This window comes from Diuraphis noxia, unplaced genomic scaffold (assembly GCF_037042655.1).
Source record: "Diuraphis noxia isolate RWA-SAM2 unplaced genomic scaffold, SU_Dnox_SAM2 contig0004, whole genome shotgun sequence".
NCBI lineage: Eukaryota > Metazoa > Arthropoda > Insecta > Hemiptera > Aphididae > Diuraphis > Diuraphis noxia.
The window spans coordinates 59,672,266-59,700,010 of NW_028301714.1; the positions used below are offsets into that span (position 1 = coordinate 59,672,266).

The window sequence follows — 27,745 nt, forward strand, 5'->3', positions numbered from 1 at the left end:
ATTATTATTGCTGTAGTTTCAGGCCCGGATTAAGATCTACAGTGCCCATAGGTTGTAAAAAATTTGGTGCCCTATTTAAAAAAAATATTGTACACATTACTCGATATTTGATTAAATAATAAAATATTATTTTAGGTTTATTAGCCACAATATGTATATGTATATAATATGTGAAAATAAGTAAAAACATAAAATTAAAATAAAATAAAATATATTTTAGATTTATAAAAATATAAAATAATCATATTATAAAAAATAACGAACCATTAATTTATACTTTTCTTTTTTTCATTATTGATTACATAGATAATAAATATTAATAATATTAATATTAAAACAATATTATCTATAATTGATTATTACTATTTCAAATTTCCGATATATTTAAATAAAAATTTAAAATAACATCAGGATAGTATATGCGGTTCCCGTGCCCCTAAATCCGTGGTTGTGTAGGCTGAAGCCTACACTGCTTACGCCTTAATCCGGGCCTGTGTAGATTATTTCGTCACGTCGTTCGTTGTATTTACGAATAATAGAACGTAGGTAAGTATTTAATTTTAGAATTTGTAGAATCCAAGCTAAACCTTGTAGAAATTATCGCGTTATGCATCATCGTCTGTCAATTTTTACAATTTTTTTTTATCGCGGGCAAGTACAGTTTATCTTTTAGCTATCCGGTCTGCATGGTGAATGATATTGTTTAAACATCCTTTGAATTAATAATAATTAAACAATTTCAATTTAGCATGCGTACCTGACTGTAGTTTACTACCGTGTTCTATGTTGGTTACCTATAATAGCTTATTAGTATCTGGGCTATATAGTTACCGTACAACTATTGGCATGTACGTGCATTTTATCGGTGAAATCAGTGCTTCAGTGTTACCCATTAAATATCAATCGCTTAGATCAACAGCTGTCGGTATCGTTTATGGTATGTAATACTAAAGGTACTATATATTACTGCAGTAATAATATGTGATCATTTTGTATCTGATTTTAAATTAGACGAAAAACCACTTGTGTTACCAGTTACTACCAACGCCAAATAACTGAATAAGTATATAGGTATCTTTAAATTATTATATTTACGACGTGGCGTATCTAAACATTCTAAATCTAAAATATAGAACGCTAATTACTCAAAAACGTACCCACCTGTTATTAGAAACTGCCAAACTGGGCGCCACGGAACTAATTTATTTGTCACCCCTCCCCCTTCTTTATAAATGCCAAAATAAGTATTACCATTACCTAAATGTCATAGAAACTATTAAAAAAATAATAATCATAAAATAGGTTATAAATAAAAATGTCCAATCAACAGGTAAAGAGAAAAAAGTTATTTTTTGGTTTAAAAATAAGCCTGTATCATTATAATTATTAAAAAATAATTCTTTTTAAATTTTTTTTTTATTAAAAATAGTAAATTTACAATCTATACAATGGTATAATATGTAAGTGTGATGACAAAATTACAAAATAACATTAAATACAGAAAAAGAAGGCTCCCAGCAGTGCCACCTGACAAGAAATTAGGGTTTTAATTTTTTAGTAATTTCTCCTTAGTTAAAGTTTTTTTAAATTAAAAAAAAAATAATTAAGATTTATAATTAAATTATATAATATACAGGGTGATTCACCAAACATGATCACACCATTTTGTTCTTCAATAATGAAAATTAATCAAGTTCTGATTTTTAGAATCTTTAAAATGACCACTTCTTGAAACGATTGTAATTTTGTCTTCTACTTAGATAAAGAGTATCCCATAGTGATACAAACTACTGTTTTTCAAATAGCAATCCTGCATTTTTACTTCAAATCATTTTTTTTAAAACATTTTCATCCATCTTTTTCAAAATTTAAAAAAGTTAATCAAAATGATCTAGCTAATAAAATACATTCATATTAAGAATAATAATCCTTATAATTGTTTCACAAAAGTATTAAATAGATGCAATATCATATCTATATGACTATATGATCTAGTGTTATTATTACCTATGGAGGTACTTGGACAATTTTTATAAACTATAAATTATTACAATTAATCAGATTACCGGGCCCTTTCATAACGGACGTATTATCTTTAAAACTTCAAAGTCAAATAACTCAAGAACTACTCATTGAATATTGATTTTAATACGTCGAAATTTCGAGAAAAATATTTTCTAAATAATCTACTTTATAGAAGTCCCGGGAGGGGAGAGGAAAGGGATGTAATTTAAAAAACACAAACTTATCTCCACAGGAGACACTCAACAATTTTAAGAATTTGAAAATAAGGTCATTAAATATATTTAAATTTATATCTAAAATCAGATTTTGAATAATTGCGTTGATAAAAATAAGATGACTATGCTTGGTGAATCACCCTGTGTATAAAAATAAAAATATATCAATTATGAAAATGTGCCACTCACCTCACCTATGCCAAAATACCTACTCCACTTTGTATTTACATTACTAACTGGTTAGTTAAAATTATAAATAGGTATTAAATTGTGTATAAATTAAAACCTTCATATAGATGATGCATGGGTAAGTCTTCAATACCATTATATTACTATAACGTGATACGTATGCATACTATATATATTATAATATCTATATAGTATACGACTACATTACCTTGTAAATGTAATTAAACAGATGAACGTCAAATCAAATCTGCAACTCTCTGAAATTATAATTATCGTTATAATATTATTTTTACTTTTTATTTCACTTAACGCCTTCACTCTCTACTTATAGTTTTTCACATAGGTACTTATTTTAATGTATGTAAATTTTCATTTTCATTTTTTTTTATTAGCACTTCAATATTGTTTGAAACGTGCCATGTGGGAAACGTCTTGTATCAAATGTTAGTGTCGGAACAAATTTAAACTATTAACACATACGGAGAGTAAATTATATACCATAATATTATAACACATTATATTTTTATATTTTCTTGGGATTATGTTGCACGGTTGATGAGTAAAAAAGGTATGTTAAATAATAATTTCAATAAGGATTTAAAAAGATATATAATATACGTTTCAGTTATCTTTTCAAACTTGTATATGTACACACAATATAATATAATAGTTATCGTTTTAAAGATCATTCAAAAACAAAATAAACATTATCTTTTATCAAAGTTCTCTTAAGTAAATAAATATTAAAAAGAAAAACAACAAATCTCTTTAATTATATGATGCATGCATCACACGTAATAATTATATGACTTAATTTTTGTCTCAAAGAATAAAAAAAAACTTAATAAGAAATATCGTTGTTGATATTACGGTTACAAAAAACCATCGGTGGCCACAAACTTATTAGTATTTAGAGGTACGCTAATACTTTATAAAGGTACATAATATAATAAATACAAAATTAAGACACGATGAATTTTGATAGCGAATTATCAACATTAATAATAAAAAAAAAAAGTTTTTAAGTAATAATATTAAATGGAGTAATCAAAACTCCGCAACATCACAAATTATCGGGAGATGAGTTTATTGTCTTGCATATTTTTTTTTGTTTTTTTTTTTTTTTTTTTTTTGTTCCACCCGGGGCGGGTTTATATAATAATATTATAGGAATAAAGGATTTGAAAAAAACAAATTTAAATACGTAAAGTCGACAATCACACAAAAGTTGATGACCCACTTTGGCGAACAATCATCAATGCGCGTTTCTGGTGTTGTACTGCGATTGCGGCCTGTTGGACGACGTCGGCAGTGGTTTCTTCCGTCTCAACGCCTCAGCGTACGACCTATCCAACAGCTTGAGTTTGGCCACTTCCTGGGAAGCGGCGCTGGCAAACGGTTGGGCGACGACGGCGGGCGACGCTTTCGCACTGTCCGGCGCGGCGCACCACGTAGACCTGTGCGACGACGGCGGCCTTTCGCCGCTGCCGCTCCTGGGCTGCCGGCGCGTCACCTGGTCGGTCCACTTGAAATCCAGCAGGTGACTGATGTCCTTGGACTGATGATTGGCCGCGGACGACTTGCGGTGCCGGGCGGGTTTCTTGTGCTTGGCCGCGGACGCCAGCTCCTCGATGATGTCCCGGGGACGACGGTGGGCTTCCGGGCGCGGCTCTTGCTGCTGTTGTTCCGATCGTTGTTGTTGGTGTTCGGCCGTCTGTTGTTGGTCTGCTAGTGTCTGTGGTGGCGGCGTGGATGGACGCCGTTCGTCCGTCGCCGACTGCTCTACAGACGACATCAACGGGTTGTGCTCGCAGGCGGGCGTGGCCGGTGGCACTCGTGGCGTACCGCACGCTGACGTGGTCGAACGGCCGGCGAACGGAGAGTCGTTCGCGCCGTCGCCGTCTTCGCCCTCGTAGCCGTCATCGTCCTGGAGCAGTGGCAGCCTCTCGCCCTCGTCCTTGGCCTCGGCCGCCCGCTTGAGCACGGCGAATATCTCCCGGAACAGCTGGCGGTACTCGGGCGTCTTCCGGAACCGGCTCTCCACGGGGCTGGCATCGTCGTAGATGCTGAACCGGCAGTCGTCACCGTCCGATATCGTGCACAGAAACGAACCGGTGAAGAACGTCTCGGTCTGCGTGCACTTGTTGCTCGTCTCGTCCGAAAAGCCAGACGACGACGTCGTTTCTGTCTCGGAATACTTGCACATGGCGCCACCGCTCTGTGCGGCCCGTCCTTTCGTCTGCAGGCCTTCGTCGTCGCTGCTGTCGTCGCTGTCCGACGCGTTGCCGTTAAACGACGAGAACTGCCCAGACATCTGCAGCTCCTCGTGCAGCGATATGCCCTGGTTCTGGCCGTCTTTGTTGGCGCTGTTGTTGTTGTTGTTGTTGTTGTTGTTGACCGACGGTACCATTGGCGAGAACGCGTTGTGCTTTTGTTGGATCTTCAACAGCGCCTCGTATTTGTCTACCAATATCCGGTACGGGTTGTCCTCCGAATAGTTCTCCCCCAACGTCTCCTTCGCAATATAGAAACAAAAATGAATAGTGAAAATAGGTACATAATCGGTGGTGCTGAGTTATAGTATAGCTTACTAGCTTATATTCACTTAAGGTGTTAAAGAAATCACCTATATAGGGTTTTTTGGGTTATAAGTATGAGCGGCGAGCGCATATATGATAGGTTGGACATAGGTGCCATTTTATTAAAAAAAAAAGCTTAAGTTGCTTAAGATATATATTTTCCCATTGTAGTTTTTTTTTCGTAAGAAGTTTTTGATACATAAACACGAACATTATTTGAGGGTGCTAATACCTAAAAAATTCCACTTATTTGTGCCTTTGGGGTGGGTTGGGTATACATAAAATAGAATACTAGAATACCTCAGTACCTACCGAAAGTAAATATCACAATTATTACTGTTAAACGTATGAGACGAATTGACTGCACTTTTGACTTTTTACTATAAAAAATTAATTGTATTATACTTCTAACTATATAATACAATTAATTTTCCGGTAAAAATCTTAAACAAGTCATTATGTTTGTTCGGTCTATTATAGTTGAAACTTTCCATCTTTTTAAAATTTATTTCGACGTCTTCATTAATACATTACGTCAATCGATTTTCCGACGAAAAGTCTTAATCGATTGACTATGGGTGAATGGGTGATTTGGGTATGACTGTATGAGTATGACCGATTTTAGTTTTCACTTGGCATGTAAGCGCGAGCTTACATCTATAGGTACCTATTGTGTTATAAAAACTGCGTCTATGATAATTAGCTTAAATCTATACGCGTCGAGACTCGTGACCCGCTTTAAAATGTCAAAGAGTCTGGATCTCCGGACCTCGAAATAACACAATTATCGTCGTTATAAGCGTTTTAGTTCAGGCGAAATGCCAAATATCCTGTTTAGGTTTTTCGAATCGCTCACGTTTGGAAATTGAAATGACTCATGTAATCGTTGATACGACTTTTAAAAACGTCTAAGGCTCAATTTTTATTTTAAATTCTACTCTGCGATTATTTGTATTATATCAACAAAATAACAAATGCAGTTTAGATTAAAAGAATCGCATTCAAAACTCAAACGCGACCACATTAGCTGATCATATTAAATATCTTAAAGTAAAACGTAGAAACATTTAAAGTTGAGATGTAGGTACTATAGGTAGTTATTGTCAAGGTACTCGTAATTTAAAACGTTTGAGTTCCACATGATGAACATGATGTCTTATAACAATGCACCCGTATCGTCGTATCACGTTTAATTCTTTGCAGTTAAAGAATAAAAACATACTTGTAATTGTTGCAAGACTTCGTGTTTGTGAGTTTCAACATATGATCCTATAGCGCTAATATCATCAGTGTCATCATCGTCGTCGTACACTGAATACTCGTCGAATAGGTTTGGATCGGTACTGCGCTGACAACGCCGGCATAGATTTCCTTGTCTAAAAAAAAGGGACTTTATGAGAATTTGGGAATCTAACTAATTGTTATTTCTATATTATACCAATTACTAGAATGTGGGTAGGTAAACATAAAAATATAAAATAATAAATACATCACATATGACATTGTGATACTAATGATTATTGAATAATGACATTCTTATCACATTTAAAATACTATGACTAAGCTATGCCTACTCTATCACTCTATCATTATAAAAAAAAAAAAAAAACTTTGAATGTATTAAATCTATAATGTACATTTTAGTACGGCAGTTCGTTCAAAACGGTTGACAAAAGTTGAAACAATTAAAAAAAATAAAACATAATATTTTTGGTTTGTTCCAAACGCAGTGTTATAAGTTGATAAACTATTAATGGTTATTAATTTTGTGAATTTTTTTTTATAATTTTAAAATTTTAAAATTTTATCTTTAAAGTTAAATTTGAATCTATACCTATTATACGGTTAAAGATTTATAATCGAATTATTGTTTTAGTAACTAGTATTTAATAAATAATAACACACAACTAGTTTATAATTAATAATTAAATTTCTTTTTTGAACCAAAAGTTACCGTATATTATGATTGTTTATTTATTATTTCCGTGTTGAACCCAGAAATATAGGTTGATAAATCCTTTTTCAAGGATAATCATTAAGATGGAACCGGTAGGTGTATACTGTATCGTCTGTACCTATATTACTGTTGAAATCGTGTTTTTATTATTTTTTATATATAAATGCATTAGGTATTATAAGTTTTTTAATAGTACTAACTCATTATATCAATTGAAATAGTTAATATTTGTCTATGAAATTTGTACGGAACTATGTAGTGTTATAGTCTTAAAATATTTTGTTATACGATCTAACTTTTGATGTATTTATAGTTTTCGTTGACGTATAATTTTATATTATTGTATATAATATATATATATATATACACATAACGCACTGTTGTCTGATATAATTTATTTGTTTAATACAATCCTTTGACCCACCTAATTTCTTCTAAATAGACGATCTGATCTTGGAGCGTTTTCAGTTCTTCATCTTTTTGTTGCATTACACTCACTTTTTCTTCTAGACTAGTGTTCTCCTTTAAAAATTAAAAATTAAAATTATGTAGGTAGTGTGTGTATGCAGCGCATCGAAATTACGATAATTACGCACATCATTTATTGCATTACCGCGTTTATCGTAGTCATAAACGATTATCGAACAATTTATTAGGTATTGTTATTGCCCAATCCCGATCACGACTCATAGTAAGTTTTTACCTGTATAAGTAAGGACACGTTTTGTTCTAGTTCAGACACTTTTCTCTGTTCCTTGACTCTAAGATTTTTTGCATGCTCCAATTGTGAAGCAAGTTTAGCATATTCATCTTGATCTTCGATCACAGCTCCTCCGCTGCCGCTGCCTTCGCTGGCCACGCTGTCGTCTCTCTTTAAATGACCCATGTCGTCGACCAGGTGCTGTAAATCTTCGCAACGACTTTCCAAACTTTCGATTGTATCGTATAAGCTAAATATATGATAATGTAATTATCGGTATAAGTAATACAATTGAGTCGAATATAACGATCGATTCCCCATAAGAAAATATAAAAACTACATTGTATTAACACCATGCAAATATACATTACCTTTTTATATGCTTTTTGTCGTTAATGTTTTCTTGGACGAGCCTCTGATTGTTTCTCTCTAGATCCTGAATACTGATTTCCAATTGCTCGTAAATGCGCAGCCTGGAATCGTTCACTTCTCTCAGAGCGGCCGTCTGTTTGGTAAGATACTGCCAACATATCAAAGAGTCGGTTACGACCAGTTCGTATAAATTCAAACCGATGGCTTGTTCGTTGGCCTTTTGAAAAACCGGCCATTCGGTCAGATTTTCAATTGAATTCATTTTAAACGTATAGACTATATATTATTATTATGTCAAGCAATCGATGCAACTATATTAAACCTCATGTAGGAACAACGGAAATCGTTTCGAACGCGCGCAAGGATCAAGACTGAAAAAATGCACTCATTGACTATACTGTGCCCGACCTCATGCCGAAAGGTCTCTGGCTGAGAGTCCGTTGCATCTTTGGAACATTGCCACAGCTATATTAAAATAATGCCTACGGCGGCGTCTTACAAACCAGATGAACACGATGACGATTATCGTCGTTGATGATGATTTCAAATATTAACCAGAAGGTCTGAGCTGTTATTTATTTTTTTATATTTTTACCATCTCGTCGTTTTATTTGTACACCACGTCACCGCGTTACTATCTATTTACCTACGATTGCGCGCCAGCTGCAGAACAGCACAATTCAAAGTCACGTTTAATCAATTAGTAAATGTCAGTGGAAAAAAATCTAGTTCGAGCACCCACGTGTAGGCATTCATCGTGTTTATACGATTATTACAAAATATAGAGAGAACTGCAGCAGCAAATGATTGATTTATACGGCTCTTTTTCTAATGCTATACATATACACACCTAATATGCATCAAATACTTAAAAGTTAAATTCCTAAGTGCTGCAACAAAAAATTAATGTTAAACTGTATATAATTAACAGAAATGAAATATTATTGTTACATGTCATGAACTAAATGAGTGGCGTACAGGATGACGAGTCATTACAATTTATTTTTATTATCAAGTAACGAGTTACGCATATTGTATTATGGCCAGACGTGGTCACAATTTGAACTTCGAGACAAAATGCATTCCTTGCGTATACATGTGCAGTGAATACGAAATAACTCGTGAATTGTCTTTTTTTAGGTTACTGCAGTAAAGAACACGTGTTATGAAGTTTGACAATTTTTTCACACAGGTTAGGGTATTATAATAATATTACGGTTCAACATTTAAATCACATTATTATCTATTACCTCGATCTCTTGATTGCGATCTTCCACGACATTTTGCTGTTGCCTCAAGTTGTTTTCCAATTCTTTATTTCTCTCCAGCAGAGTTTTGCCTAGTTCAGCAGCTAGCTGTAAGTCTGCAACACGACGACGTAATCGATTATAAATAAGTTATGAAAGCAATCAATTTACACTCCTAGTATGTTACGTACAATAATAAATAGTAATACTTTTCATAAATAATTTTTAACGAACAATAACAACGATTTCATGATTGAATTCGAGATTTCCACTTAGAAATCGAATAATAATTATATTATCACGTCGTGTGTATCCACTATAACGCTTCTTTATTAACTTAAATGATTTGTCAAAGACCGAGATTTATTCTAATTATATCGATCGGTCGTGATCTTCGGGAGTAATCGTCTCGTCCGGTGTTCGTAATAGTGTAGTAAGTAATGTCTACATAAGAAGGTAGTTAAACATAAACATGGTATTTCGAAAGCGTCGTCGCAATTCCATAGAAGGAAGTTAGGAAGGTTCTTCGGCGAGACTTCGTGATCAAACGGAGAAAACTATTTTATTTTATTTTTTGATTTTCGTACCGATTTGTTTTTTTCATTGAAAGCTTATATCTACTAACTGGGTTAGCCTATCAGGTTAACCTCGATTGTAATACAACAACTGAACACACGAATTGGTTTTCGTTAAAGCTATATAATAAATTATAACGAACGATGTTGCGCACTCAGCTGGGTTGGTCTTGGCAGTAATTCGTATTGCATAAAACGTTACTTTATTTTTGTTTTGTGGCTTTTTGATAATCATCAAAACCAGACAAAAACGCGAATTATATATGCACACACGTAGCTAGGTATACACTTTCCACCAATTTATGACAAAAATATATTTTTATATTTTATAAAGGCACATAAAACGTACACTACACAACTACATTCGCAATTAGTTCAGTTGAAAGTTAGAAAGACATATTATGGAGGTAGGCATTAAAGATGGAAATGAAATGATATTTAGGTACCCGCCTGCTTACTTACCTAATAAGTACCTGTATTGCTATATATTTATATATGTATTATAATATAAATGCATAGGTACACACTTCATAGTTGATATATTATTATTATATAGACTACTCCACCATATTATTATATCAATATTTGAGTTCAAATACTAGGTACTTAATTCTCAATTAATTATGATAAGACATATAATTTGGCTATTGAAATTAATGATTTGGAATACATTTAATAATTATTTAATCACTTATAATTTCACCTGGATTGCATGGTTTAATTAAAACTAATTATTTAAATTCATAATAATACAAAATATTATATCATTAAACTTTCAATTAAAATTATACATTCCATACTATATACATATTTTATTGTAAGTATATATCAATAAATGATAGGTACCTAATACTTATTAATTTAATTTAAAATTAGATATAGTGACTGACGTGAATCGTACTTATTTCAAGACACTATTTGATTGAAATTTTCTACTAGGCACTTATCATTAAAAATTGATTATTTACTAAACAAATTAGAATCGACGTAACTTTCTAAATAAATTTTAATTTCTTATATCAGCTCAAACCAATGTAATTATAATTTACTACATAATATTGGAATGATTCCATGGACATTAAATTCATTAGAATTTCTTTTAGACGGTATATTTAATTTTTTGAAGAGTATTATTTCTTATTTTAGTGAAGACAAGTTTTTGATTGATTCATAAGAAATTGATAACATATAATATATAATTAGGTGAGTTAGTGTACTGAACAGTTATTTAACATCCGAAATTTTCTCTTTAAAATCATTCGTGAATTCGTGATATTTGTGTGAGTAATAAGTAATGAGAAAACTGTATAATGTATGTTTTTTTTTTACCTTTTGTTTAAAAAGGTAATGTGTATGTTGTATAAATATTTTATAATACTGAGATTCAATATTTGTCAATTATGTTTATTGTTTAGTAGGTATAATATAGTGTTGTTTATACCTTGTGGACCGCGAAGACATTCCAACTCGATCGTATAATCCCAGCAGTCCAGAGACGCTAAATCTGGCGTAGACGTAACATTTTTATCCATATTCGTGACTTTAATTCATATTTTTTCGGGAAAAAACCGTACAAGTATATTTATCTTCTTTATTTTGAATAGTGCATAGTCGTGAAATTATAAATTATAAATGCGTGGCCTGAGAAATGTATAGGTATATGATAATATATAAATGTACAGTATTAAGTATATTAAGCAAAAAATCTTAGGTTTTTATTTCCACGTCACGTTATGCATACTAATGAGCAAATAATATTGTTACACAACGAACAATAGACATCCAAAAGTCGTTCAAAGAATAACTAATAATAATTGTCATATCGACAGTATTGCATGAGGCAGGCATCCAATATATACTGAGGTCGGTACAAATAATATATTGAAATGACTTTAATGAATTGTTTGATTTGTTTGACCTGTTATATTTGAACTATAATTAATGCTGAGTAAAAACGTAAAATAATATAAGAAAATTTAAGTCACGGACACTCGTTTTCAGCCATGAATACTACAATAATTAATGTGAGAATTTTTTTGACAAATACACGATTTTGAACATTTATTTTTTTATTTTATTAAACTATATTCAATGCTCTCTTATTTATAAAAACAAAAAAAAAAAATTATTATGTAATTTTGAATCTTTACTCATCAGCTTACAGTTTTATACACAACAATTATAAACTAACTATTTTTGTTTACATAATTATCCAACAATGTACAATTTTTCATTTCTGTAATCAATGTAACAGTTGCTCTATAAAATTTAACAGCATTTGTTTTAATCGTATGGAAGTAAAACGTAAACCATTTTAAGAACGTTAACATACATAATTTCTTAAGAATTTATAGACAAAGTCAACAATTCTCATAGTAAACAAAAATAATTTGTATTAAATTATTCATAAAGACATAAAATGCATTTTAATTGTTGTTTACTTTTGTTTTACAGTATTAGGCGGTGGTTATAACTATTGAAATATGTAGATTATCAACAGACTAACGTCTATACGGCAAATGTTTAAAAGAAAACAAAAAAATAACAGTCTTAATATATACGTAATAATATATGTGTATATTGTGCACAGAAAACTTGATGTAATAAAATATACCTACGGGGTACGTATAATTCACGTAAATGACATAATAACTGGTTTATGAATAAAAATGTGTGTTTTTTTTTTCAACTCATACTAATCATAATAAAAATTGATTATCTTGTACAGTTACACACAAAATATATGTTTAATTTTAATTTTATAATTTGATCGAGTTAATATTTAGTTTAATGCGAATTTTATAATTCATAATATACTTTTTTCCCCATAAATTATATTAATGTACAATTTATAACGTAGGAAATATATACATATACAGAGTGTCTCACGATGATCTGACATAATTATGCAATAACTTTTGTTGTATTCAATATATAAAATTTTTTTCCATTTAATTGATAGACACCTGCGCTACACTTTTTATTTTTAATACTGAAAACAAATAAATAATATATAAATTTAGATTTATCTAAATTATGTTGTCAATTTTTTTAAATGTTTTTGGTTAAATTAATTTGGAATGTAATAATTTTTTTAAAAGTATAATTTTTGAGAATTTACTAATATGAGTATATTTCTTAAATTATTTACTTATCATATAACATTAACAATTTTTTGTCATACGTTTAATTAGCATAAATTTTTTTTCGGAACTTTCTGAGACACTTTGTAAGAAGACAAAAAAAATCTACTTCAGTATAAATTCATTAAAAAATTGCTTCCTTTTGAATTTGATACAACATATGCAACAACAATTTTGACATGTACATAATTATAAGACACAAAATGTCCAAAAATTTACATATTTATTTTGTATATTAAAATTAACAATTTTTTTTTCTTTCTTTCTAATTATATAAATTAATCCAACGCTAATGGTCCATAGTTGTCGAAGCGGAAATTCTTTGTAAATTTCAAGACCAATAAAAAAAAACAACATATGCTGTTAGTATATATATGCTATAACATTTTTTAAAAATGATTCGACAAAATTGAAGCACATTTATTGTTTCGATTTATGTGTGAGTTTGTACAGTTTCAGCAGGTGTTTAATATATATATTATGTTGTGTATTATAAAATAATGTAAACGCATATTAAAATTAAGTTTAGAAAAGATATTTTAAATTTTGATGCAAAATTATTTACTTAGCATTCATATGCATTATGCATAGATAATAATTTATTGTGTATAATGTGAATAATAATATACATACTATAGCTACTACACAATGCCTATAAAAGCATGCGAATTACGAATATTAATTAAAAAAAGAAAATTAACAATAGTCGATTGATTTAATTTAATTCTCAACGATGTATTACAAGTAATTATTATTATATTATGACCGACCCCTTGTATAATATTATTGTTCAAACATGAGGTACCTATATGATATCATGAATGAATGACACTTGTACATTAAAATGTGTCAAACCTTCGTGATACTTCACATGTGAATACAGACCGTGTAACTGTACATACATGTATAATAATATAATAATTATGCTTTATATACAGTGTCCACGAAAACAGGGGGTACTCAGAAAAAGTGAAGTTGTTGCGCACGTGCTAAATACAAGAGTTAAAAAATTTTAAGTCAAGAGAGTTGATGATCCAATAGCTTATAGTCTCATGTCCCACGAACAAAAGAAAAAAAATATGTATAGGTACTGATGAGCAATATACTAGTAACCGAGTAATAAATCGTGTACCTTGTACCATGTTTGTATGCTCACATTGTATATACTATTATATACTATTATATGAACAAATAATGATAATATATTCGGCTATTGACGTGTATCACCGTCGACAAATCATATAAAGATATGTGCCCTAAACGTTGCAGTGATAGGCATACTATAATAGTATACCTACTCAACCACAGACACTTGAAACATTATGAAATAGTATATATAGATATTTAATCGGATAGACTATAGTTTTTTTTTTTTTTTTTTTTTAGCGATTTCGTATTGAAGATAAGTGGTATTTCGACGGGAACTGATGCGAATCTTCGTAATAGTAATTAGGTATAATTTTCCTCTCGTTTTTACCCACGTCAACGAGGGTGGCCTTTTTGTTTATCAATATATTATCATTTACTTTTCCAAGATAATTCAAAAGAGCGTGGCTCAGATGAGAATGCTGCGTGGTATGTTAATCTCGTTGGGGAAAAAAACCTCAAAGTTTGGATGTCGTATAATGTTTGTCGTGATATATATCGTGCATCGTGCAATCGTGGCCGGAAAAACTTGAGATTTTCTACTATTTATCGAAAAACGTCATACCCTTTCCGCATTTCGTCCCAGCGAACAAGACACATTCATCCTAAAAAATAATATTTTATAGTACACCTGAATGCGCCTTAAGAGCCTGCACCGGTGGAGGTTAAGGCCGAAAACCGAAAATTAGCGTATACTGGACGGCGGCCGAAGCTTTTGTACGCCGCGCGCAGTGGCGAGACTTCGCGGAGCACGGCGCACACCACAGATCGTTGAAGCGCGCGCACCGGAACGATACCACCGCGAGCGTCCGACGAAAGCTCAAGAGTTCGGAAAACAAAAAAAAATTCCGACGATCGCGCGTGTACCTATTATTTACGCGTTTAATGACAATTGTCACACGGATCGTGTATTGCGGTTGTCGCGTCGACCGCGGCGAATATTATTACTAAACCGTCTCGGTGTCGGTCAGTGACGATCGCACGAGCGAGCCGGCGTGCACGCGCCAAGAGACTGCTCCGCGAGAGAGCCCGACCCGACCGAATAGCTGGATCGTCGGTAGTTCTAGGCACCAGGTGTGTGCGTTGCATAGGTATACCAGGCGGGCGACGGGACCGGAGCGCTGGAGTACAAACTGCGCTCGGACGACACACAAACCGGTTACCCACACCGATCGTCACCGCGGCACACGGTCTCGGCGCGACTGGAATTTTTCGTCGATCGCATTTCGCGGCGGCGGCGGCATTGTCGTCGTGATGCAGTAATAACCATAATAATGATAAGAATGTTACTTTACATCGTGTCGCGCTCTGTAGTATATATTATTATAATATACGCGCCGCGTGCATTTCAACACGTTTCAAAATTGACAAAAATGTAATATAATAAATAATAATGCAATGCGTACTGTAGGTGTGTTTTGTACTTGAGTAGGTATATCTATGTACATATAGATTATAGATTACAATTAATAGAAAGTATATTAGAAAAAAAAAAAACATATAAATCAAATGGAAGTTTCAAGTTTTTCAAATTGCATTCATAAAAGTACATATCATTATATTATGTTAACCTCCTTATCATAAACCTGCCATCTGGGAAAATAGTTTAAACAATAACGTTAAATGACTATTATAATATACAACGCCATAATAGCAAAATATGGTACCTATGTTGTGTCCGAAAAAAAATTTAAAATATATAATACAATATTATCATTTTAGTACTACAATCGAAAATTGTTTTAGTATATTGTGTTCAGTCGTTCAGTGCGTCAAGTCTTATAGTCCTAGGCTTACTCGCGGGTAGATATAATTTATAGAGATAATCATAATTATTATAAGTATAGGAAAATTCTAGGTATTTAAAAAAAAGTCCCTCTCAAAAAATTAAATGACTTAAATTTTTGTAAGTTTCTGAGTGAAAATTGCATTGTTTTTTAATCTTTAGAAGTCGAGGCCACAAAAATGTACATACACATACAACTAATACATTGATATTAAAATATGTATGCACAAAATTACAACACAAATCAATTAATTTTTAAAAGTTGATTTGTAAAAGTACATGTCTTTTTTGTGCATAATTTCCTGTGTATCGTTGTAAAAAAATTAAACCTACGAGTGTATTCCGAATATGTTGTGGTAATCTGTTTTAATATTATTTTGACTAAAATATTTTTTATTTATCTTCACAATTTTATTTATCATATTATTATTATATACCATTCATGAGTATATATGAACAAAATACCATCGCGTGTGTATTTACAAGAAATATAAAAAAAACTTTTACATTTCATCAAGTAAGTTCAAAGCACCGTCATCAGAGATGATAATAATAATTATATTACACGAAATTGCCGACGCATTAAACCCGTCTGAGAGAATCGAGCGCGAATAAATAATATTTAATCACACTGTATATATATTATATATATATACGCCGCTTCCGAGGTCCATTCATCGTAATAATATCTCGCGGTCGTGTTCGCCGTTAATTAACTATATAATAATAATAATAATAATATGCACTATAACTGGGCCGCGGGGAAGGGGCGACCTGCCGCCTTGCCGCACTTGGGTCCTCGGACGTTACGAAATCGTCTGTAGACGTAAATATAATAAAATTGTAGGTACATATATTATTTTACCGGCAGCGGCGGCGTGTGTCTCAAGAAAGCGATACCTATGAAATAATATAATAATAATAATAATATTGTAAATAATTATACACTTAAAGTGCTATATGGACTCTCGTTTAGTTACTATACTGCAGTGTATACGCACAACCGATGCTTCGACACGTTCACACGTATAGAGTTGAAGGTATATAAAGGCATTGTTAACATTATAATAAAAAATAAAAATATATTTCCGTTGTAGGCACACATGTAGCTGCTTAATATCGTGCAGCGCAGATACGATACTGCAGGAGGTATCGAATTCGCACGTTTTCTTTTTGATGATAATATGAGCTATAACTTATAACTAGATACATGTATTATCTTTATAGATACCTATAAGCACATATTAAAGGCTGCATATATTACCTGTATGATCGTCGAAAATATATACCATTATTATTATAATTAAGTCATTTTTCATTTATTAGTTTTTACAGCTTTTTTCGTTTATGAAACCCAAAAACACCGCTCGGGACGACATCGCTAAATCATACCGTTTAGCAGAATTACAGGCCAGCCACAGCATGAAGAATATTTATTTTTATATATTAAGCACTCTATACTCTATAGAAGATGACGTATTATATTATGGGATTTTCCGCCTCATCAACCACCAGATTTTAAACATTTAAACTTATGAAATAATATTTAATTTAAAAAAAAGCTTTTAAATTGAGAATATAAAACCAATACCTATGTAATTTTCTGAATATTATAAACGTATAAAACATACACGTGGGTTTCAATTCTTAAATTATATATTTGCGAACATGGAAATATGAAATAATAATTATTATTATTAAATAATATATAAGTTTTTAATTTTATTTTAGTGATAGATTTTTTATATTACAATATATAGGTATACTTGTATAATTTATTAATTTATACATCGTCACGAAACTGTTTGACATTGTCAAGTGTCAACCATTTTGTATTTTTTTTCAATCATTCGAAGCCAGATAATATTAGATGAGTAAACAACTAAAAAAAATAATATGTCGTATTGACAGTCTGTAAAAATACAAGCAGATGGAACGGCATAATAAAATATTACGATTTTTCTTAGAATACCACGTTAGTTTAGTATTTCAGTTGAGGTATTTGTAAATGTTTATTTCAAACATTTTGGAAGGTGGAACCATTAAAAATCATTGAAAACCACACTGAAAATATCCATTGCTATATAAGCAAGAATCACAACAAGTTCTCTAGCCATTATTGAAACCTATCCAGTTGTATTGTTGTAACATGAAATATCGGGTATACAGTGATTCACACGTATGTTAATTTTATACTTATCAGTTTAACATTTAACGTTTCGCAGTTACAATATTCGAATAATTATTAACCGTTATAAGCTGATAAAAATAAAAATTTATATCAATCGTGATTAGACGTAACTATAACGGATTTAGACTTAAGAATTTGATATCATTAAATATTACAAATTTAAAACGTAAAATACAAACTATTTTCTAAACTTATAATTTTATATTGTTACAAATATACACACATACCCATGTGTAGTGCATTCTGAGAATCATTCCAACTTACAATTAGACGTTTTGTTTAATATAGGCCGTGAGATAGTACTTAGGTACATTACATATATATAATGTCATGAATATTCAAATAGTAAGCCTGAATAATACTTAAATAAGTATGGACACAAATTAAAGGGTGCAGTTGAATGAAATGTAAAATGTTTAACACCATATGGTTCCATAGAGATTATTATGTTTTAGAAATAGAGCATACATAGGTGTGGTTAGTACATATTTTTCTATATAGTTATGGCTTATAATATATGAGATAGATATATCTAGTGAAATTTCAACACTATAATATGCCAAAGAAGTACAAACTCATACCCGCCATATATTATGTCATTAACGATATAGGTAAACGAACTGCAGTTTATAATATAGATAATACGTAGTCAAGTAAATACGCGTATAAACAATATAGAATAAGTTTATACATATCCCAGATAGGTATATAATGCAGTTAATGATTTGAGTACATTTAAATTTTCAGATCTGGCTGTTGCAAAGAACTAACCAAAACACGCTTATGTATACAAAAAATCATAATCTTATTAGTTATTATTTATTATATAGTTGGTATTACTAATTATTAGACATCCTCATATGATAATATGACGTATTGACGTGTTTTTATGGTATAAAAATATGAAGAACAATGATTGATTATTGATGTATCGAAAGAAATAATATATATGATGAAGTAAGTACTTATTAATCTAAAGATTATAAAATATAAATGTATTACCTATGTATGAAGGAACAAAGTATAAAGTAGAACTATATCATACGTATATTATAGTTCTTGTACTAAACTAATAAGTAGCACCTACCCAACTATATGTTATACTTTCTAGGAATTTATTAATTTGGCGTGCAGAGTAGGGCTTTTAATGCTTAGTGAGATAGTTGACATTTTTTTTAACAATCGTATATTTATAAATGTAGTAAGTAAATAAGCATAAAGTAATACTCTTTACGAATTATATTTTGGTGTTAGTATAAGCCATAAGGCATATATTTATAGTGTTATCTAGCAATAAGAAATTAATACTAGAGATTGGATTTCTTGGTATATCAACACTACGTACTTGTTAGAAGTTAATAACTTATAGAAGAGATGAAAATTTGCATAAAGTATCAAAGATAATAGATAAATAACAGACTTATAAAATAAATATACTAAATATACTATTAAGACTATTAAGACTAAATATAAAATAAACGTAACCACGTATAAATTAAACAAGCAACAGATTTTCAAAATGTTATACTAATAAGCCACAGACATGGTTATAACATTTTTCAATAATTATCTTTCATTTATAAAAAAGGTAAAATTAAATCTATCCTGGTGGACCTGCGTGATGGTTATTTCTATTTGGCTAAATGTGTAATATTAGCTAGTGTATTATTAAATCTTAAACAAAAAACGACATTAAGAAATTAATTTCACATAATAAAATTATGATTATATGTTTTTTTAATCGTAATATTAATCCGGAAATGTACCTTCCTAATTCATATTTTTCACTTCCTATTTCCAAACAATGAAACAGGTAAAAAAGTAACCCGATAAATGCAAATTTTTGTATAATTTTATTACGTCTAAACACGTATTAAAGATTGTTACGATGGAATTCATATTAACTTAAAAACAAATGGACAGTTGGTATTTTAAATTCTCAAAAATTAGTAGCTATAATAGCTATGTTATTATTCATGTTAATTACAATGATTATTGTTTGTTTTATTCCTGAATGCATTTTCGAAAACCAATAATAACTATGAAATTAACGAGTAAGATTATATAAACTCGTGTGTAATAAACTAATAAATATCTTTCAGTTTTTAAAGTGTAAAAAATGTGTGTGTGTGACCAGTGTACACAAATACCTACTATAATCATAAGCATAGTAATCTATCATCTATACAACTATACGTATAAATTAGTGATGATTTTTAAAAATGTTTAGTTTATGCATGGTTTTTTTTTTGTTTATTATCAGCATTATATAGCGGTAGGTATATAACTATTCAAGTTTTCTAAAATCTTTCTCACTGTTTTACCTATATATAATTGTAATGCAATAGCTCGAGCTTTTAATTTTCGAACGTTCACCGTCGTATTTTTCGAATGGAAAATAATTTCCAGCAAATACCTACCTATCATATATTTGAAAAGAATAACAAGTTGCCATACATTCCATTCACACAATATCGTCGATATTAAGTATATTCAAGTCAACAATAGCTATATGTTTAAAATATTACGCTAATGCACTACATATATGCCGTCGAAAAACAAATAAGTATACTCATTATAATTGACAACACGCATTAGGTACAACAGTAAACGCCAAAGCCACGCTACATGGTCGTCGTTTCATAACGAATCCTAAGTATGTAAATACAACTTAAAAATTATCTGCAGAGTGTGGAAGACTCGAAGACACAGTCCATTATTTTATAACAAGTCTTGTTTGCCAAGTGCATCGAACTATCGAGATTCCCCCTTGAGCAATTCGCGTATGGAAAGTATTATTTCTTTTACTTGTTGATTGTTGTATAGTCAATATTATATATACTGAAGTAACAATCATAACCACTTGGTTATTATGATGCACGAAGAAAAATCTCACCCATGAGGCAATACTCTAATAATTATTATAAAAAAAAAAAAAAAAATGTTGTATTGAATGCTTGCAGGTGGTTAAGGTGGCTCACGACTGGGAAATTTTAAGCTATTGTTTTAAAATCAAAAAGTGATATATTTGATAAGTGAAGGTATTCGTGCAAAATATATTTTATATATGCATGTTAAGTGTAACAAGAAAATAATTATTGAGACATAGTCTATTAGCCTAACCCCAACTAAACAGGAAATCCGAATTTGGAGATAGGTAACTATTTTATAGTTACGTAATAAGATGCATATATGATATAATTTATAAATAACAGAACATTTGATTTGTGAAGTAAATTTATAATACATAAGGTACCTAGAGTGAAAATGAATGTATTCCTCTATCTATATTCTAAATATATTTTTTATTGTTTTTTTAAAATTGTATTTTCATTAATTTTCTGATTTTTAATATTTTTTCTAGTTTTGAAAAAATAAAATATTATTTTAACTAGGCATCCTGAAATCATTCGGCCGCACGTAAAAGCAAGCACGTTTCACATGTTATATAACACTACGGTGTTAAATAATTCGAAATTTTTCTCGAACTAAAAAACAAAATTAAAAATCAGGAAATTAACCAAAATAATACTTTGAAACGTCAATATTTTCAGAAAAATAAACTCTACAAAATGGCTATCTTTAATTTCTTTTGAAATAATTAAATAAAAAATATATTTTTAACTTTTTTACCAAAACATTAAGATATGAAATAAATGTAGTTCTTATCCCTGCGAGAGTCTTATTAAAACCAGAGTTTTGATATTTCCATTTTTTCGGGAGATATCGCAATTTTTTAAATCCTCGCGGGACATTCTGTATATTATGTATATAAATGAATGTTTGTTTAACCAGTCACTAGACTCAAAAACGTTTTCAATAAAAGTTATATCAATAGATGAGACTTGAAGGGTGCTTATAGCTTTTTTATCAACTTTCATAGGTAGCTGAAGAGTAGTTCACACATAGATTTTTTTTCAGCTCACTAAATGGTTGCCATTGGTAATTGGTTACATAAATAGTTAGTTGTTAACCATTATTACTATTATAATTAGTAGACATAATATGGGATGTACATTTTGTCATATATAATTATAAAATAACTGATCTTTTATACGGACAACGCCTAGCGGAACAACTATAGTAGACGTAGAATTAACACATAAGAACTTTGTAGTGTTCACAATTTAAATTTAATATAAAATATTTATTATCGTCTTATTATACTTGTGTATTATCTTAAATACAGTCTAAGGAAGCACCACGATTAAATCGACAATACATATTACTTAATTATTATTTGACGGTTGAGCAACCATACAGAGTACAGACACTATTGGCGATTATTTTTGCTCTACTATTTCAATCACTGATTGTTGATATACACACAAGCATACAACACAAAATAATTAATGTCTAACCGTTAACTATGCTCATTATACAATTTTTAGATACCAATAACGAAGCTCATCATGTATACACAAAGTATAGAATAGAATATAGATATGAGAATTTGTATAGATCTATAATGGAACCGTATCATTTGTATTTTCAAAAATTTGAAGAAACATAGTTGTTTTCCAATTTCAAATCAGAAAACGAATTCGGCAAATTGACGAATATGTCGAACAATGTTTGATGTTAATATAAGCTAGATCGGTTCTTAACACACATAATGCGTATTAAGAAAATTATATTAGTTATTTAAAATATGATGGAACTAAAATAGAATTCATGTTTATAAATTGAATAGACAAAATACGTTCATGGTATTCAAATTCTATTGATAGTAATATTGTATAAAGAAAATAGAAACCAGGAAATTAAGCTCTCGAAAACTTTGCTCGCCTTTACTTAGGTATTTGAAAAGTGGATTTTCATGTAAATGCAAGTAAATTAAATTTAAACGGTATCTATTATCAAACACTAATTTTACTTGTATTTTTAAACTATTATTTAGTAATTAGAAATTAAAATTAAAATTAGTTATATTGATCACATCTAAATAATAATGTACAACTAAGTAAATATATTATACAAATATAAATAGGTAGATATATTTGTAAATTACTGTTTATGGAATGCCACATTTTATGAACCTTAGACCTGAATAAAATGTGAAATACAGATTATGAATTCAAACTCTTAATCTTTTTAACGGCTTTATGCATATACATTTAATTTTTGGTTAAATCATTATTTTTAACTTGTGTTTAGCATCCATGTTTAGCAAGTTTTATCTGGACTTGAATAAAAATATATCTGGTACATAAACATAATTTATTATTAAAAATATGTCACAGTTTTGAGATAAATTATATTTGTTTTCTTCTAGCTGTATGAATGCTAAAACTATAAGTATTTTTAATGTTAATAACCTATAATTTTTTAACTGAAAAAAACGTGATTGCAAAATTTAAATAGAAAATATTAAGTGGATATCGAAGGTTTTATTAAAATCATTAACACATATTGCCTAGTTTTAGGTACAATAAAATTATTCAATGTTGTTTTTAAAATGCCTACATTATGCAATGAATTAGGTTGTACGCTTATTGTTAATTTTGAAATAATACCTATAGTGTATTACATTCATTCCGTTTTATTTTTCTAACACACAACTACCTAATTGTTAGGTACTCATTGCATGGTAAATATAAGATATATTGGTCATGGGTCGTGGGTCATTTGATGATTAATAATAACATGATTGTTTTCAAAACATCTTACTTAATTTATACATGCATATTGAGCTTTATCAAAATCAAGTACTATAATTAATAGAGAAATAATAAAAAAAAAGTAAACTATAGAAATATTGAATCATCTATAATTATTTATTTTTAATTAATGTAATTTGATACTAAAAAAAGCTATATTAACTTTTAATAGTATAGGTATATTTGTATAAATGTATAATAGCACAAAATATAATACTGTTTCATTTATGTTACTAGGTATTTAAACTGATAAAATATAATTTATAATTTTTTAATTTTTTAAATGAAGTTTTGTATAAACTCCAGCTGTTTGATTGTGTGTTACTACATTCATTAATATTGATTAACATTCAGTTTTATATAATATAGTTATATCTGAGTTTTTGAGAACATTTAAAGATATAATTAAAAAATATTGAAATTCATTATTAGATATTATAATTTATTATTGCGAATAAGCGATTTATTAACATTAAATATTATGGGTTTTGTACATAATATTGTTTTATTAGATGTGGGTAATTTGTATATTATACTATATTATTTTGTAAAATAAGGTATAGTGTATAATGTTTAGTTGCATTGACTATTAGAATTCTTCACGAGGTATAGAAAGTGTAAGTAGAGATAGAAGCGATGGAAGTAGGAAACATGCTTAACCTTCGTTCAAGGTTATAGATTGACTTTTTTGTTCACTTTTACCACACAGGATATGACATAGACCGACGGATCAATTTAAAGAATTTGGAGACACATTGACGATTGAATATACTATATAGAAATATATATATAGGTACAATACAATGCAACGTTATTCCATTATTTTCTCTCACAAGTATTTTAATTCATCTTCATGTGTTTAAAAAATAAAAAACTTAATGCACACGCTCATATAAATATACCTAGTTTATTAAAATAAAAATGTACTATTTTTTGATCGAGACATCTTAATTATAACTAAATTGTTAAATTATACATTTTTAAGTTTATTTTATTGAAAAAATAAACTATCTTTTCGTATTGATATTTTACCCTTACTCATCTTCTTCATAGTCAATTACTTGATCTTCAAAGCCTACTACAATTATGTGTTTAAAATTAACTGTATTCATTTTACATGAATATTTAATTTAATTTTTAAAATCTTTTTGAACGTTGAACGTTTTGACTTTAGGGAACTTTGTACTTGAATATTATATATTATTATTTTTCCTATTTCAATATTCCTCAATCGCTGCATCTTAAAATTTCTAATCTGCATGTAGAGTGGAAATTTCCTAAAATTCCTAAATAGACACATAATTGTAAAACCAATAGGTCTTTTAAGCTGCACTAAAAAGTAATGAAATGATTTATATATAAATAATTTTTTACCTGCTTACGTTTATTAACCAAATACATAAGCTTATTAATTATATAAAATATAAACAAATTGATAGGTTCAGGGGATATTTAAATGTTTCTTTAAATAAAGATATTATCTTCATGGCTGTAAAATATATTACAAGTTTAATTTTCATTTAATTAAACGTGAGATATCTGTTTTTAACCTGTCTAATATCGTATATACTATCACTATGACACTATGTAGGCTTCCTGCAAGGACGTGAATGTTTTATAAAGAATAAAATAATATGTAGGAAATTAATATAAGAATTAAAATTACAAAAACTTAATGTAGAATATGTTGAATTATGTTTTAACTTTTATCTATTCAAGAACTCTCTGAACGCACAATATTTTAATTTTATTCAAATTGTGAACCAATTATATTTTATATTTCATGTCGGAGATACATAGGTTATAGGTTCTTCAGGTTACTTGTTCTTAGTGCATTTAAGTACGCTTTAAAATCTGAATGGTGGTTACTGATTTTTTATCGTCGTTAGTTTTGATCAAGTTATGTCATAGATTTATTACTTGGCTTATTTTTTTTTATATATACGTTATATTTATATACCCATGTACTATACGAGTATGTTATCCCCTTTGTTGTAACATAAAACTAACAATATTGCATTTGCAATGTTAATAACGTGGAACCGGTTCACTTGTCAAGGAAGCTAAGGTATACGTACGCCGCGCCGTTGTTTGAAAGTAAAAAAAAAAAAAACAACTGGTTTCGATCAACGAACTCGAAACCCATGTGAATCACTTAAAGTACCATATAGGCTTATAAGCCGCAGGTATACCTACACATTACTATATGATGCAATTGATCGAATCCTAATTTCCAAAAAACAATTGACGTAAAACAAATGTTGTCGTGCACATTAACGCGTGTATGAAATATACAATTCAAAAGAACAAAACCAACTAGAATTCAATATCCATGACACAGTTTGAAATACTACTCTAAAGAGCCTGTATATGGAAGACGAAACCTTGAAATAAGATAGGAAGACGATCATCACAGCATTCATTATTGTCATGCATCATTATACAATACGAATTAAAGAAAGTATCATATTATTATAAACATAAGTTTTCAGTTTATATATTTATAAATCTCAAGTCTAACTTATTAAGCAGCTACAAATCTAGTGTACTTAAAACTATCGAGCTACATAAGCGTTAAATTTAAGTACGTCGTTTTTTTTAATAGGCCAATTTATGTCGTCTTAAAATTTAAGAACATAATATTATGATAGGATTCTATATATTTTTTTAAAGCATGGATAATCATCAATGAGTTATTTTAAACCAGACTATAGCTTATATTTGTGCAACCAAATCAAAAAAATTCCAAGTACCATCCTGTTCAAGGACTTTATGAAACTGTATTGGACTCCATACCCGAAAAATGTTGTTTACAGAAAATCAAAATAGATATAATAAAATGAAATGAAAACATTATTGGGAAATTAATAACTAATACCTATTTGGCTACTTACAATTCAATGTTTTAGAATCCATAATATTACAATAAAGACATATTCTTAAAATTATTCAAAATATCGATGAGTCCATTATGATACACAGCCATACAAGATATTCATCAGCCAATCAGATTTATTATAAAATATTTAGATTTAATAGGTTTTATCTGCAGAACTGTGCATACATGAGGTTTTGTTTACCAACAAATTGGACAGAATTACTAAAGGTAGGTAACTATTACATTAAAAGTGATGTGAAATAGCACACAAACATGCACGCTAGTTAACCCGAGTGAATAACATTTTAGCTTACATATGGAAGAATTGAGAGTTGAGATTTTAACATTCACATTATTAAAGAATTAATGATGCACAATGGGTTACGCAGGATCTTCACCTTTCAATAATAACATTAATAATGAGACAATAACTTATTATTAAACTTGACATATTTCACCTTTGAATGAGGCAAGTTATTAAGTTTGGCACAAATTCACATTGTAAGTAACTGTAAAAATTAAATCTTACGGCACTTTTAAATTAGCCTCATTCAAGTTTAATACTGTGTGGAAAAAATGATCAATGAAAAATATAAAATTCTAAAAATAAACAATATTGCAATATAATTAATTTATATGCGTCGTTTTTTAATACCAGCTAATAACTATACCTATCATTAATTATACCAAACATTGTACGATTTTTTGAATATTATGATTACTTAGAGTACCTAAGATTGGGCGAAAATTACGATTATACTAAATTACTAAATCAAAAATCAAATGGTATTATTTTTGACTAATTAAATATTACATTAAAGTTGTTTGTCAGGAACAACAATTATTATCTGTAGTATTTTATGCGATATTCAAAATAAAATGATTTAACCATGAGTTTAAATTTAAAAGCTTAAAACGATCACATTTTCATGAGTTATTTTATTTTATCTAAATGTTCGAATTAGATAAAAAAAAAATTGTTGAACTAATGTGTACGAGTACACAATGCGCATTTATGATTTAAATCGTTTTTAATGCTCAAGTTAAATAAATAATATATCACATATTATTATGTTGTAAAT

The 27,745-nt window shown here is 29.7% G+C and overlaps 1 protein-coding gene across 4 annotated transcripts in view; it reads right to left on the reverse strand.

Annotated features, from left to right (window-relative positions):
- Nucleotides 1–3,019: 3,019 nt before the first annotated feature.
- Cen (cerebellar degeneration-related protein 2-like) overlaps nucleotides 3,020–27,745 on the reverse strand; it is a 38,926-nt gene continuing 14,200 nt past the window's right edge. For 3 of the 4 annotated variants that reach the window (XM_015507917.2, XM_015507916.2, XM_015507918.2), the window contains exons 2-7: nucleotides 9,288–9,400; nucleotides 8,037–8,185; nucleotides 7,669–7,915; nucleotides 7,390–7,487; nucleotides 6,231–6,384; nucleotides 3,020–4,944 (exon numbers count right to left, since the gene is read on the reverse strand). In XM_015507917.2, the coding sequence (XP_015363403.1) occupies nucleotides 3,685–4,944; nucleotides 6,231–6,384; nucleotides 7,390–7,487; nucleotides 7,669–7,915; nucleotides 8,037–8,185; nucleotides 9,288–9,400 (2,021 nt within the window). In that variant the 3' untranslated portion in view covers nucleotides 3,020–3,684. Of the gene's footprint in view, nucleotides 4,945–6,230; nucleotides 6,385–7,389; nucleotides 7,488–7,668; nucleotides 7,916–8,036; nucleotides 8,186–9,287; nucleotides 9,401–11,300; nucleotides 11,501–14,713; nucleotides 15,261–27,745 lie in introns of those variants that run through there. The other variant, XM_015507915.2, reaches the window with a different exon arrangement.